Source organism: Canis lupus, chromosome 14 (genome assembly GCF_048164855.1).
Source record: "Canis lupus baileyi chromosome 14, mCanLup2.hap1, whole genome shotgun sequence".
Lineage (NCBI taxonomy): Eukaryota > Metazoa > Chordata > Mammalia > Carnivora > Canidae > Canis > Canis lupus.
Window position 1 is genome coordinate 4,564,133 of NC_132851.1, and position 13,975 is coordinate 4,578,107.

General features: G+C 36.1%; 1 protein-coding gene across 5 annotated transcripts in view; it reads right to left on the reverse strand.

Annotated features, from left to right (window-relative positions):
* Positions 1-3,018: 3,018 nt before the first annotated feature.
* YWHAZ (tyrosine 3-monooxygenase/tryptophan 5-monooxygenase activation protein zeta) overlaps positions 3,019-13,975 on the reverse strand; it is a 36,289-nt gene continuing 25,332 nt past the window's right edge. For all 5 annotated transcript variants that reach the window (XM_072774052.1, XM_072774054.1, XM_072774051.1 and 2 more), the window contains 4 exons: positions 8,165-8,288; positions 7,116-7,279; positions 6,938-7,033; positions 3,019-5,061 (listed from right to left, as the gene is read on the reverse strand). In XM_072774052.1, coding sequence (XP_072630153.1) covers positions 5,002-5,061; positions 6,938-7,033; positions 7,116-7,279; positions 8,165-8,288 — 444 coding nt within the window. In that variant the 3' untranslated portion in view covers positions 3,019-5,001. The remainder of the gene's footprint in view (positions 5,062-6,937; positions 7,034-7,115; positions 7,280-8,164; positions 8,289-13,975) is intronic.

The following is a 13,975-nucleotide window of genomic DNA, read 5'->3' on the forward strand; positions in this document are numbered from 1 at the left end:
TGATTTTGTACATGCCATGATTTACAAGCGCAAATGGCATTTTTAAAAAAAATACACAAAATCCTAAATTCTTTTTCTCGTCTTGATATAAAATACTGAAATAGTACCTGTTTTTTTTTTTTTTTTTTTTTCTTTTTAAGACTTTATTTTTATTCATGAGAAACAGAGGCAGAGACACAGGCAGGCTCCATGCAGGGAGCCCAAAGTGGGACTCCGGGATCATGCCCTGGGCCGAAGGTGGTGCTACACCACTGAGCCACCCAGGCTGCCCAATAGTACCTGCTTCCAAACTAAACCAGTCATTAATGTAGAGAACCTGTTAAAAAATAGGTAAACTTTATCCTTAATCGCCTTGCTTTGGGATTCATCTGCTGAGCAGATCCACAAACTTGTTTTCCAGACTGTAGTTTTAGAAATAGCCTTGACTCAAAATGTAGTCTCACACACCTTCCTTTTGCCAAATAGTGTTCCCCATTCCCATAGACTTCAGTAGTATGCACAATCACTACAGCACACGGGAGCCTATTCTTTCTACAGTCCCTCACTTGTGGGTGCGTGTAAGTGGTCTTTGAAGTTCTCATGACTTGATGCCTTCATACATGCTATAACCTTTGTCTGGATCCCATTCATTCTGCAAAAGCCTTGACTCAAACATAAATCAGAAAAGTGGCTGGCCCAAACCAACATCCAGTGACAAAAAAATCTCAAGCATAAAAAAAAAATCTCAAGCATCTTCCTTAAAATACTGATAGGTTCTAACGTCTGGAATTGGAACACTTGACTGGTTAAGCTTGGGCTTTAAGAAATTTGACAGAATGCGCTTAAATATGGAAAAAAAATAGTCATTATCAACTCAGTTTCTGGCATCATGAGATCAATAACAGCTTTGCCTAAATCTATCCACTTTCAATTTGTTTTCTATATCCAAAGGACACATAGGCTTGCTTGTCCAGGATGATGGTTAGACATTCTTATAAACTGAGTAACTATGGAAGTAATTTATGGTAATGATACAGGCCAGGCACAGAGGTCTTCCAAAAAGTTAGCATGCTGAGCCTTGATGTGTCGGTAACTTTCAAGTTCTGAAATACTTGGGGGTTGACAGTCATAAATAAAATAGACTAAAAAATTGAGGTTGAATAGCATGATCAGATTATGATGAACTCTACGAATTTTTCGGTTTTCAAGTTTTTAAAGCAGATCTATCATGATGAGACGTTCAATGTTTGTCAAGTACCGTTTTCCTAAGAGGCCTGTTGTGAAGTTTCTTAAAATATCTACACAGACCCAGCAGTACCTTATTTTTAGACATTTAGTCTCTTGAGGAGAGCTAGATTAACCAGTAGGACTGTAGCTGCTTTAAGTTGTACTATAGAGAACAGAAGAATATTTTATTGATATTAATTTCACATTTGGGAGAAGACTCAGTCTAGCCACCTTCCACCCCCAATTTCAGCCACCACTTTGAAACTGTAGATGTGGGCAGCCCAGGTGGCTCAGCGGTTTAGCGCCACCTTCAGCCCAGGGCGTGATCCTGGAGTCCCACAATTGAGTCCTGCATCGAGCTCCCTGCATGGAGCCTGCTTCTCCCTCTGCAAGGAGAGCTGCCTCTCTCTGTGTCTCTCATGAATAAATAAAATCTTATAAGAAAAAAAAAAACAAAAAAAACAAAACTGTAGATGTTTCAATTCCACCACTTAGTTTCCTACATACAACAAAATAAAGCAATTTATGCTTCCTTGATCTTTCCCTACAGGAATGTGTCAGACTATCTCTGAGCACATAGCACTATTTAGAAAGTTCCTAACATATTGTAGGGTCTCATGCAGGGACTATGATGTACTTCCATTCAAATGAAGTGCCATTCTCCCCTAATGTAGATATGAAACTGTTTCAATGACGCGGCCACTACTGAAAAGTCTCCAAAATTCTTGGATTTATACCCAAAGGCTATGTAAGACTTTTCAACATGTTAAGAGTTCAATTAATCAAGGTTTCACTTGCAAACTGAGGTCTAATCATAAATAATCTAAGATTGCAGATTCCAAATTGGCCATTATTAGCTTTAAATATGCTTTGGGTATGGCAGGATTGTTACTATTTTGTAGGGAAGACAGGAAGGAAAAAATATGGACACCCTACAGTTAAGCTACTTGACAAACGTTCCTCTAAATCCTCTTATACTACCCTCCCCCAGTCCCCACACACCATTTCTATGATCTCTAAAGCATGAAGTAATAGCAGAGCTATTAAACAAAAAAGCTAAAAGGACCATAGGCCAGAGCTTCAGCCAAGTCCAACCTCAGTGATCCTGCTCTCAATGCTGGCTCCTGTCTCAAAGGAGAAGTGTGAAGTGGACATGTATCTTTTTTCTTTTAACAACTCCAGTACTACACACACAGAAAATACATTGCTGGATTCTCCAAATTCCTGGAAATATTACCATTATATTGACAAAAACAGACATGAAGCCTGGATTTGGGACAATTAAAAAAATGTTATAAAAATTTATTATTCAAATCCCAAGGCAAAAAAATCTCAGGTTGGAATCCTCCTTCATCTATTGGGCACTAGTACGTAGAAACATTAGCAGCTATTATTTATTAAGTATTATCACAATTTCAGAATCAAACTAGTTTTAGAAGACTAATGCACATAAATAGGCAAATGTGACAAGCTTTAGATTTTATTTATAATTTATACTTGAATGAGATCCATCTCCTCAAGTCTAGTTTAATGCTCCTCAGCTGTAAATGATTACTTCGTGTCCTTGGCCTGGGGGTCAGGAGAAATCAGTAAAAAAAAGCCATTAAGATGATTATTTTGCCCCAATGCATAAGAGACTTTTTTTCTCCTTGAAAGACCCCAAGGCCACCATTGCACTTTTATTTGAATGTAGTGGGACAACTGTGCCAAAGGGCTGATATTTCCCAATTTAATCTGAGGTCATAATAAAACAAGCAACAAAACAGTGTTTGGGATTTCAGTTTCTCAACCTTATCATCAAGACTCACTGCCTCCCATCATCAATATTTATTGAGCATTTACAGTGTACTAGGCACAATAGAACATACAGAAAACATTGTCCCTGCTCTTGTGGAGCTTACATTCTAAAAGAAAAAAAAAATACACCTCTTTTAAAATGGTATTTTTGTTTGGTGTTTTCTGCAAGGTACTGAGGAAATAGTCTGTAGGGTGAGCTTTGGGTATAACTTAGCCCCATCATTATTTAAAGAGAGGAAGAGGAAGGATTTTAAAGGCAGACAATGACAGACCATTCAGGATAGGTAGGGCTTACAAGGAGATAAACACAATCTCATCAACTAAGGAGAGATTTGCTGCAGTAAATAGGATGAGGGAAATAGTTTGTGGGATGCAAGCAAAGGAAGCAAGGTATCCTTAGACATTGAGTGGAGCCAGAAAGATCATGCGGCCTTTTATCCAAGTACATGGCCACCAAGTAGGAATGGTTGGTGACAAGACAGAAGGCTAAAAAAGGTAATCCTGTGCACCTGACAGAAAGAATAAAGGATCAAAATTGAAGGCAGGCTATAACAATATCAAGAAATTCTTAAAACCAAAGTGATTTGGAAGCACAAAACTTAGTTAATGCTACCCAATGTCATGATGGGCCAAGAACATTGTGGCTTCCTAAGTTAGAAAATACCATATACCAAAATTTTAAATGGAACGCATTACTTTTTTCCAATCAATCCCCTGTCTCTGAAAAAAAGCTCCCCCCCCCCCCCCCAGGGTAGGGGAGGAATATGGGACATGGTTGGGAACAGTAGTAGTTATATTAGTAGTATTTTGTTATGATAAACTTTGTATTTAAACTTGGTAAAAGCCCATTAGCTGCCAAGAGGGAATAAGGAATAAATTTCCAAAAATGTACAATTTCCTTTAAAGAAGTTTCAGAACCAAGAAACTAATTTACATGAAAAGCTGTAGAGAAAGTAGTTGAAAAGTCCATTCATAAAACTTTTATTCCACTTACATGAACTTAATACACGTGTTCTTAACAATTATGCTTGGATTGTTCATGAAAATTTCATAAGACATTAAACAAAGCTAGCCATCATCTCAAGTTATTTCCCTGTTAACTATTTTTACAGCACATGCATGTTAGGCAAGTATCAAAAAAAAAAAAAATCACAAAAGCAAAAAACCAAAACAAAACAAACAAAAAAAAACCCTAAAAAAAAAAAAAAAGTTAAATACATGGGATTTTTGTTTTGCTGCTATGCTTGATATACATAAAGTAATGGATATCAAGCAATTCATTTTTACTGCATCTTTACTTGTACATTTGTTCTTAGGTTGTCTAAAACATTTAAATACAAATAAAAGGAGTGTAGCAAAAATAATGAAAGCAAACAGCAGGTAACTTTACAAATAATGGAATGTGAACCGTTTCTGCCCTTATCCAGAGTAAATTGGGTCACAACTAAAGGAACACTTCTGAAACTGTAGTCAAAGGTGTGCACATTGAGAATGAGTATTCCACAGATACTTGTGGTTCACATGTAGTATCTATGGGATACCCATTTCTACTACAGCCTTGTAAGTGCTCTAAACCTTAAAGTATCCACAATAACTACACCTGTTATCTGGAACCAATTATCCCTTTTACTCCCCACCAGGACAAACCAATATGTAGGCAGTTTTCTTTGCTTAGACATGGAAGCAGTTTTAACACTGGCCCTTGTGAAGCCACAATGTACCAAAAGTACTATGCCAAACATTTATAACTAGTATAAAAATTCCACATCCCCATATTGGCCACCTCAAGATGAAAACAGATAACTCCCTAAATGTTAACTGGCTCTACTCCCCTAATATTCAACATAAAAACCACATGGGAAATATAGAAATTCAAATAGAAGTAACATAAACCTGTCATAAATCGTAAACAAAAAAAACTATTTGTGGGACAGCATGAATGACAAATGGTCTACTGTGTAAATTTTAGAATGAGGCAGACAAAAGTTGGAAGGCCGGTTAATTTTCCCCTCCTTCTCCTGCTTCAGCTTCATCTCCTTGGGTATCCGATGTCCACAACTGGTAAAAGAAGGAAAGATTTTTCAGCATGTTTCATTTTGAAAAAAATCTTAATAGATTTGTTATGGTATCAGAATGTAACCACAGCTTTTGCTGAAAGCTTTCTTTAAAAGATCATAGCAATGAAGGTAACTTCAAAGATACAAAAACACCCTCATTTTCTCCCTAACCACTGTATAAACATCCTAAGTACAAAGCAAGTTGTCTTCAAATAACAAAGTCAGATATAAGAAATTCTTGGATTATTATACATAGAAGAGAGAAAATAAAAAACACAAAAAAGCTTTAAAATACTAAGTATTAATAGCTACAAGAATATCAGACTGCTCTGAAGAGCCCCAATATGAGCAATGGATGTTTAAATTAATGTTTAAATTTAATGTACATAACTATAATCATCTTAATTCAACCCATGTTCAAGCTCAGACTGACTACTTTCCCTCAGTAAAATTTAAGATTACCACTTCAAAGAGAATTTCACATTCCATGAAATCCAAGAATGAAAATATCAAGTCTAAATTAAATTCCTAATTTAATTTTTCTTATGTTTTTAGCTTAGAAAAACACATTTTGTGTATCTGTAAGATTCAAAATAAATAGCCGAACAACAAACAATATGGTCAGAACCCAATCTTCTAAGAGGTAAAAAGTGAAATGTCCCATAGTTCTTACACAATGTGGTTCCAAAAAACTCTTTGCTGAGAATTCTCAACACTAGAATATAGACCTGGTTTGGAAAACGCAATAAACTAGAATAAAGCTGAAAGTGACATGTATAAAATGATACAGTTTTCAAGCTCTACACTGCAGTCTTCACTCCTAGCTCTTACTACCTGGGCACCGCAGATACTTCATAATTTTTTCACCTAAGCCTCAAAACTTCAAAGTTAATATTTATCTGAAGGAGCATGGAGAAACCTGTGGGACTAAAGAGACATATCAACCACTTTGCAAGGTGTAGACTATTTGGATCCCAATTCAAATAAAAATTTTTTTAAAAAAGAAACAACTGGAATTTGAATACTATTTAGATATTAAACATTATTAAGGAATTACTGTCAATTTTTTCAATGTAATAATGGCTGTGGTGGGTTTTTTTTTTTTTCAGTCTGTAGTATGCTAAGAACAATAAGCATGACATCCCATAACAAGTCATTATTTTTTACTAAGAGGCTAGCTAGGCAAAATAGAATTCTATTTGAATTTCACATAGAATATGTGAAATTTTGTTAACTGAGGTTACTGACAGAGTACCATAGCTGTATCAATATGGAAGCAACTTTACGGTCAAGAATACCATTTTTAATGGAATATAAACAATGTAAACCTGTATATTTTTGATAATGAAACTATTCTATTCTATGGCTAAAATGGAAGAAATGAGAACACCCAAATTGAAATGGAAAATAAAAACACCCTATCACATATGAGGGGAGTCTGGAACTAAGGTGGGTTTCTGGGACAGTGGTGGGTTGGTTGGTTAAGGTGTCATTTTAAAATTAGTGTCAAGGGCACCTGGGTGGCTCAGTGGTTGAGCATCTATCTTTGGCTCATGTCGTGATCCCGGGGTCCTGGGATCGAGTCCTCTATCAGGTTTCCCCACAGGGAGCCTATTTCTCCCTCTGCCTATATCTCTGCCTGTCTGTGTGCCTCATGAATACATACATAAAATCTTTAACAATAGATATGTAACTAATCAAAATATACATTTTTGGTCCTTGATCTAAGATTTGTTTCTATAAGGTGGTTTTTCTTCATAGCTTTAATAGCAGATACAATTTTACATTCAATAAAGAAACTAGAAATATGCCTTATAATAATCTATAAAACATAATTTCAACCACAGTGGCCATTCACGATGCTGTAATGTACTTACTGTCAAGTTGTCTCTCAGTAATTGCATTATTAGCGTGCTGTCTTTGTATGACTCTTCACTTAATGTATCAAGTTCAGCAATGGCTTCATCAAAAGCCTATGATAAAAAAAAAAAAGTACATTTCAGTGCTCAAATAATAAGGATTACTAAATTTTCACAAAACAAGTAAAATACATACTGTCTTTGCAAGAGAGCAGGCTTTCTCCGGGGAGTTGAGAATTTCGTAATAGAACACAGAGAAGTTAAGGGCCAGACCCAATCTGATAGGATGTGTTGGTTGCATTTCCTTTTTGCTGATTTCAAAAGCTTCTTGGTATGCTTGTTGTGACTGATCCACAATCCCTGGAAAATAAAACATTCCAAAACATACTGACAAACTTTGTACTTCATCTTCACCTCTCACACCAACAATACCCTTTACCATCCAACAATATCCTCTGAAATATTAAGCTGTAACAACCTTAATTAAATGAGAATCTTAAAAAAAAAACAAAAACAAAACAAAACAAAAAACTTCTCCAGGAACACTACACTAGCCATTGGTCAATGTCAACACAAAAATAACTCTTGCGAGCATCTCAGAATTATTGTTTTTTAATAACTTGTGTGCACAGGACGCCTGGGTGGCTCAGTGGTTAAGCTTCTGACTTCAGATCAGGGCGCCATCCCGGGGTCTGGGATCAAGTCCCACACTGGGATCCTTACGGGGAGTCTGCTTCTCCCTCTGCTTATGTCTCTGCCTCTCTCTCTCATGAATAAATAAAATCTTTTAAAAAAAGTAACTAGTGTGCACTACTCTACAGTTATGCTGTGATCACTATCTCTTAAAATTTGAGTAAACATTCCTATGCCCAAAATTGGCTTTTCAGCAAGCATGCACTTTAAAATACCAATATTAAACAGTAGCTGTACATTCTTAGGACTTTATAAAAAGTTAATTACTGGGGTGCACAGGTGGCTCAGTTGGTTAAGTATCTGACCTGATTTCAGCTCAAGTAATGATCTCAGTGTTGTGAGATCGAGCCTACGTGAGGCCTGTTTAATAAGATTTTCTCTCTCCCTCTTTCTGCCCCTCTTACCTCTCTAAAACAGTGAAAAATTACTATTCTTCATTTAGTGCTCTAAGCAATTAAACAAAAAACCCACAACTGTTTGCATTTCAGTGACACTACTTCCATACTGTTATTTGATACAAGTTCAAGAAACACGTTGAAAAACACAGTATACCTTTCTTGTCATCACCAGCAGCAACTTCGGCCAAGTAACGGTAGTAGTCTCCCTTCATTTTCAAATAGAAGACTTTGCTCTCTGCTTGTGAAGCATTGGGGATCAAAAACTTTTCCAAAAGAGACTTTGCAAGAAAAGAAAGTCACAATAAGTCTAAATTATTTACAAGACTGGAAAAAACTTAATTTCTCAATTGCATACTGTATGTAGCCTGTTATAAAATTTTAATACCCAATTATTGCCAGTAATACAACTGTTGAATGCAATAGGCTCATAATTTGTGGTTTAAAAGCTGAATGCTTTGGATAGCAATACTTGAAATGTGAAGTTAGTGTTGAGTTTATTAAGGATACATTTTGAATATGTAACCTTCCCCACATACTGCTTGCTATTTACATACTGATAAAGATCACATGCTTCACTGAATGTGAAGCCATGGGAGCTCACAACAAGCTTTTTCTAACAAGTTGACAAATTTTCTATTTTCAAGGTAGTCATTAGAATGGAAAGAACACAAGAGGGGAAACTTCTGGGATTATGACTCAAGCAAAAACCAACAATGTTAATAGACACTACCAGAGTCCCTAACAGAGAAAGCAGAACAAAATTCACTTCATTTAGAAGAATACAATTCAAGCAAAACCTCACAACAGGTAAAAAGTTGTTCAAAGTCAAAGTTATATTGTTCCTAAGTAAGAGAGTGGTATGGAGCACCTGGGTGGCACAATCAGTTAAGCATAGCACTCCTGTTTTTGACACAGGTCATAATCTCAGGGTTGTGAGATCAAACCCTGCACCAGGCTTTCCTAGCTCAGCCAGGGCCTGCTGGAGATTTTCTCTTCCTCTCCCACTTGTTCTCTCTCAAATAAATAAATCTTTTTAAAAAAATATAGTGGTAGACAGGTTTATGAGATTTACAGATCTGAAGAATAAACCTTTAATTTCTTTAAAGTGATTTTGAATTAATAAAATACATATTTACAGATCACACAAGATAAAATTCCATCCTATATAATTCTAAAACTATTAACAATCTGAAAAAATATTCAGATCATTTTATTAAGGGGAGATGGCCCAATATACTGGTGATTTTTTTTTCTCTTAAGGGGAAAAAAGATAATTCCAGTAGTACAATTAGGTAAATGTTAATAGAAATATTCAAGAAACAAAACCATTTTCCCCATGCCCAATTTTCCTAACTAAAAATACCCCAGGAATCAAGGTGAGTCAATTTTCAATCTAGCTTAGCCCCAAACTAGTCCCTTTTAACAAAGAAGAGTTATCTAATTCTTGGTTTCATCCTTCTGGCAGTCAGTTTAGTCTGTATAGCATCTACTTATATCCAAAATAGTTTGAAGTTACAGGTACCCAGATGTGGGTAGGAGTAACATGGCAGTAGGGCCAAATTGCACTGCATTATAGGAAGGGGTGCAAGATGAGAAGTCAATTTACCATTATTTCCTGTGGTTAATTAACCAATATTTGAAACTATTGGCCTAAAAATCAGATGAACACTTTCGTTAGGATAACAAAAACTTTATTACACCACTGACTATGGCAGCTCTTTTGGGATATGTCTCAAAAACAGAAGATAGTTCAATTTAATATAATAAGTGGATTTTTAACTTAATATCAATTTTTCATTTAAGAAACAAATGACCAGGCCTTTTCAAAATTTTTATCTTAACACAAAATACATCATTCATCCAACTCTGGAAGATAGTATAGCATAACAGTTTTGGAGTCAGTCTAGGTTTAAATAGTGGCATTCCACAGTTCAAAAGGGTAAATCCTATTTCTGACTGGTTAAAGGTTAGACAATGAAGTCTAACTAGAGAAAAAGTATAATATGACTAACCAGAATTCACAAGTAACTTCAAATCAACAATAAATCAAAAATATATAAATTTAAAGAAGGCTCCAGGGCAGCCCTGGTGGCACAGCGGTTTAGTGCCGCCTGCAGCCCAGGGTGTGATCCTGGAGACCCGGAATCAGGTTCCACGTCAGGCTCCTTGCATGGAGCCTGCTTCTCCCTCAGCCTGTGTCTCTGCCTCTCTGTGTGTGTGTGTGTGTGTGTCTCATGAATAAATAAATAAAATCTTTAAAAAAAAAAATAAAGAAGGCTCCATAAACAAGTCTTTGGCTCATTTACATATATAAGATTATACTAAAATATTTTCAAATAAAACAAGTGACAATAACTGAGCCCAACCATGGAAGTTATTTTTCACGTATGCACTTCTATTTCATATTTCACTACTTCAACGTATTTTTCATATTCACTTGAGTCTTCACTTAAACGCCCCTGTGCTAAGCACTGAGATTGTAATGGTGGGCAAGATTGTCTTTAACTTTGTGGATAAGTGGTCTAGTCTAGCAAGGAAGACAAACGAAACTAAGAATAACATTACCTAATCACATCCTTCACTTTTCAAGGACTTTAACCCATTCTATGTCAAGATTAAGGCCACAAACACATGCAATTAAGAGTGAATTCCTTAAGATGTAAAACTTTAAGGTACACCAACTTACAGAAGTTACTTAGGCAGTGTGTCAAGAAATGTTACAACCCATCTTTAGCTATCCACCTTTTATGAATCCCTAAAAACATTGTCTTACACTAGAATAAGGAAATTTTTTCCTTTTCTCACAAGGAAAAAATTTTAAACTGTAGTTAAGCACTTCTTCCCCCAAAGTGAGCACTGTATTGGCCATAATATCAAAAACTAACAAAAACAACTTTAAGGGCAGCCTGGGTGGCTCAGTGGTTTAGAGCCGGCTTTGGCCCAGGGCATGATCGTGGAAATCTGGGATCGAGTCCCACGTTAGGTTCCCTGCATGGAGCCTGCTTCTCCCTCTGGCCTGTGTCTCTACCTCTCTGTTTCTCATGAATAAATAAATAAAATCTTTAAAAAAAAACAACAAAAAAAAACTTTAAAAGATATTAACCAAAAACCACAAGTAATAAGAAGGCAAAACAGCTTAGTCAATAATAGCAAGACAATAATAGTCAAAAAAAAAAAAAAAAAAAAAGTCAAACAGCTTATTGGCCTAATGAAAGACCAAAAGGACCAACAGTTAAGTATCAACAGTGGAGAATGTTTCTAGTGAAATGCGGACTACAGGTTGAGAAAGCAAGCTCATTAAACTGTACGCTACAGACTATGAGCAATTCTATGTCAGTTATACCTCAATAAAGCTGTTACAAGTAAAAAGCAGAGAATGAGATGAATGGCATACTTTTGTCTGTATCTTTTGATGACATTCACTAAGAACCGTTAAAACTTAAAAAACAAGGGGCAGCCTGGGTGGCTCAGCGTTTTAGCGCCACCTTAAGCCCAGGGCCTGATCCTGGAGACTGGGTATGGAGTACCACATCTGGCTCCCTGCTTGGAGCCTGTTTCTCCCTCTGCCTGTGTCTCTGACTCTCTCTGTCTCTCATGAATAAATAAATAAAATCTTAAAAAAAAAAAAAAAAAAAAAAACCTTAAGAAACAAGTAGACTGGATATTAAAGATTAAATAAAGAGGTTAACACTTGTTTCAACAGACTAGGAAAAGGGACGCCTGGGTGTCTCAGGGGTTGAGCATCTGCCTTCGGGCTCCGGGTGTGATCCCCAGTGTGAGTCCCAGGATCTAGTCCTGTATCGGGTTCCTTGCATGGAGCCCGTTTCTCCTGTCTCTGCCTGTCTCTCATGAATAAGTAAATACAATCTTTTAAAAAATTTTAAAAAGCAGACTAGGAAAAAACAGAATTGTGGTAGACAATCTCCAAAGATAGCATCCACTAAAATTCCCTTGCCATCCCTGTTCGCATATGCCATGCCTTCTATCAACATGTGGAATTTATTTCCTTTCTCCCGAATCTGAGCTAACTCTGATGACTTGCTTTGACCAAGAGAATCTGTAAGTGACTGAGTTCCATTTCTGAGCCTAAAATCCTTAAGAGGACTGCCAGCTTCCCTTTTTTGCTGTTGGAACCCTATGTCAGCATATAAAAAGTCAAACTACCCTACTGAAGAAAAAGGCCAAGATGGCCCAGGAATGGAATGTTAGGTAAAGCCATTTGAATATTTCAGAACCCAAATGCAGCAATGAGTGACTCCAGCCAATACCATATGAAGAGCTGCAGTGAAGGCAAATTACAGGATCCCAAGAATAAACCACTGTTTTAAGTAACTATAAAAATACTGTTTACTGTTTTGAACAGTTATGCAAAACAAGGCAGGAAAAAAAATTTATAAGGTTATTTCAATAATAAAGATGACTCTTCTGACACGTAAATTATTTAATTTGATCCTTCCATAACCCTAACCATGAGATCCAAACTAAATTACCCTACAAAAGACAATGGGGCCCAGCTACATTATGTAATGTACTCAAAGCCACAATTAACTTGTGAAGGTACAACTCCAACTAGGCAATCTCACCTATACTACTAAAATCATGGTACATTTTTTTTGTCTCAATAGGGTGTGCTATGCCTACTAAAAAGGATAATGTCATTCCAAGATCTTAATACAATTAGGAATCAAAATTAAGGAAAATTATTCAGTTCAATAATGTACTGATGAGATAAAATCTACAGTATACTGCTTCTTTAAAAAAATGTATCAAGACAAGGACTGACAAACGGGAATATCCAGGAAAGCAAGAATGGTAAAGAAACTAGAAAATACCGTGTAGATGGAAAGAATTATGACAAGAATGGCTCTAGACAAGACTAGTTAAGTTTCACAAGAGGCTGACTTCTGCTCAATAAATTTATGAGTGATCCAAACTTGGAATAAGCCAGCTAGTCAGTCAAAAAGTCAGCTCCACCTACTCTTACAGAGATTTTAAGGAAAAATAAGGTGATCCTTGGGTATTTTATAGAGATTCATAAATCAGATGTGGTTTCATTCAACTCTAATGTAAGATATGGGAGATACAGAGTTTATTCAATTATGTTAATTTTAGCACTAAAGAGGCAATTAAGTATGTTAATTTGTCAAATTGACCAAAGAGAAACAAAATCTACATTTTCCAGATTTAGAAATTACAAGAAAAGAGGCAAATATAAGGGAGAAGACCAAGATGGAAAAAAATACAAACAAAAGGAAAAAAGGAAGCAGCACTTTCAGAAAGCAGTAATGACAAGGAAAAAATTGGAGGTGAGCAAATTTAAAAGTCAAATAGAAGAAACTAATAGCTATTATCAAAACATACAAAAAGCTATTATCAAAACAAACAAAAAGCTATTATCAAAACATACAAAAACTAAATATACAATGAAACCTTCTAAATTTCATTCATCTACTACAGTACAATGAAAGTGAGGATTACTCTGGGATACTCTGAGAATCTAATTTCAAAGAAGGACATAGTATGAGACATTACAACTTCTAACCATGAAACAAAGGTTAGGATGACTACTAATGTACCTCCACCTACAAAATCCTTTGTATAAGGTAGTACATTAACTTTTCTTTTTTTTTTTTAATTTTTTTTTTCAATTTTCATTTATTTATGATAGAGAGAGAGAGAGAGAGGCAGAGACACAGGCAGAGGGATAAGCAGGCTCCATGCACCGGGATGCCCGATGTGGGATTCGATCCCAGGTCTCCAGGATCGCGCCCTGGGCCAAAGGCAGGCGCCAAACCGCTGCGCCACCCAGGGATCCCAGTACATTAACTTTTCTAATCTAAATCTAATTAAAATGGAAAAGGATATTTAAGTCAAACACAAATTAAAGAACATCTTACACTCTGCATTGAGGCTACATTATGCCTCAACATAGATTATAATTGCATTATAATCTATGCCATCTTGC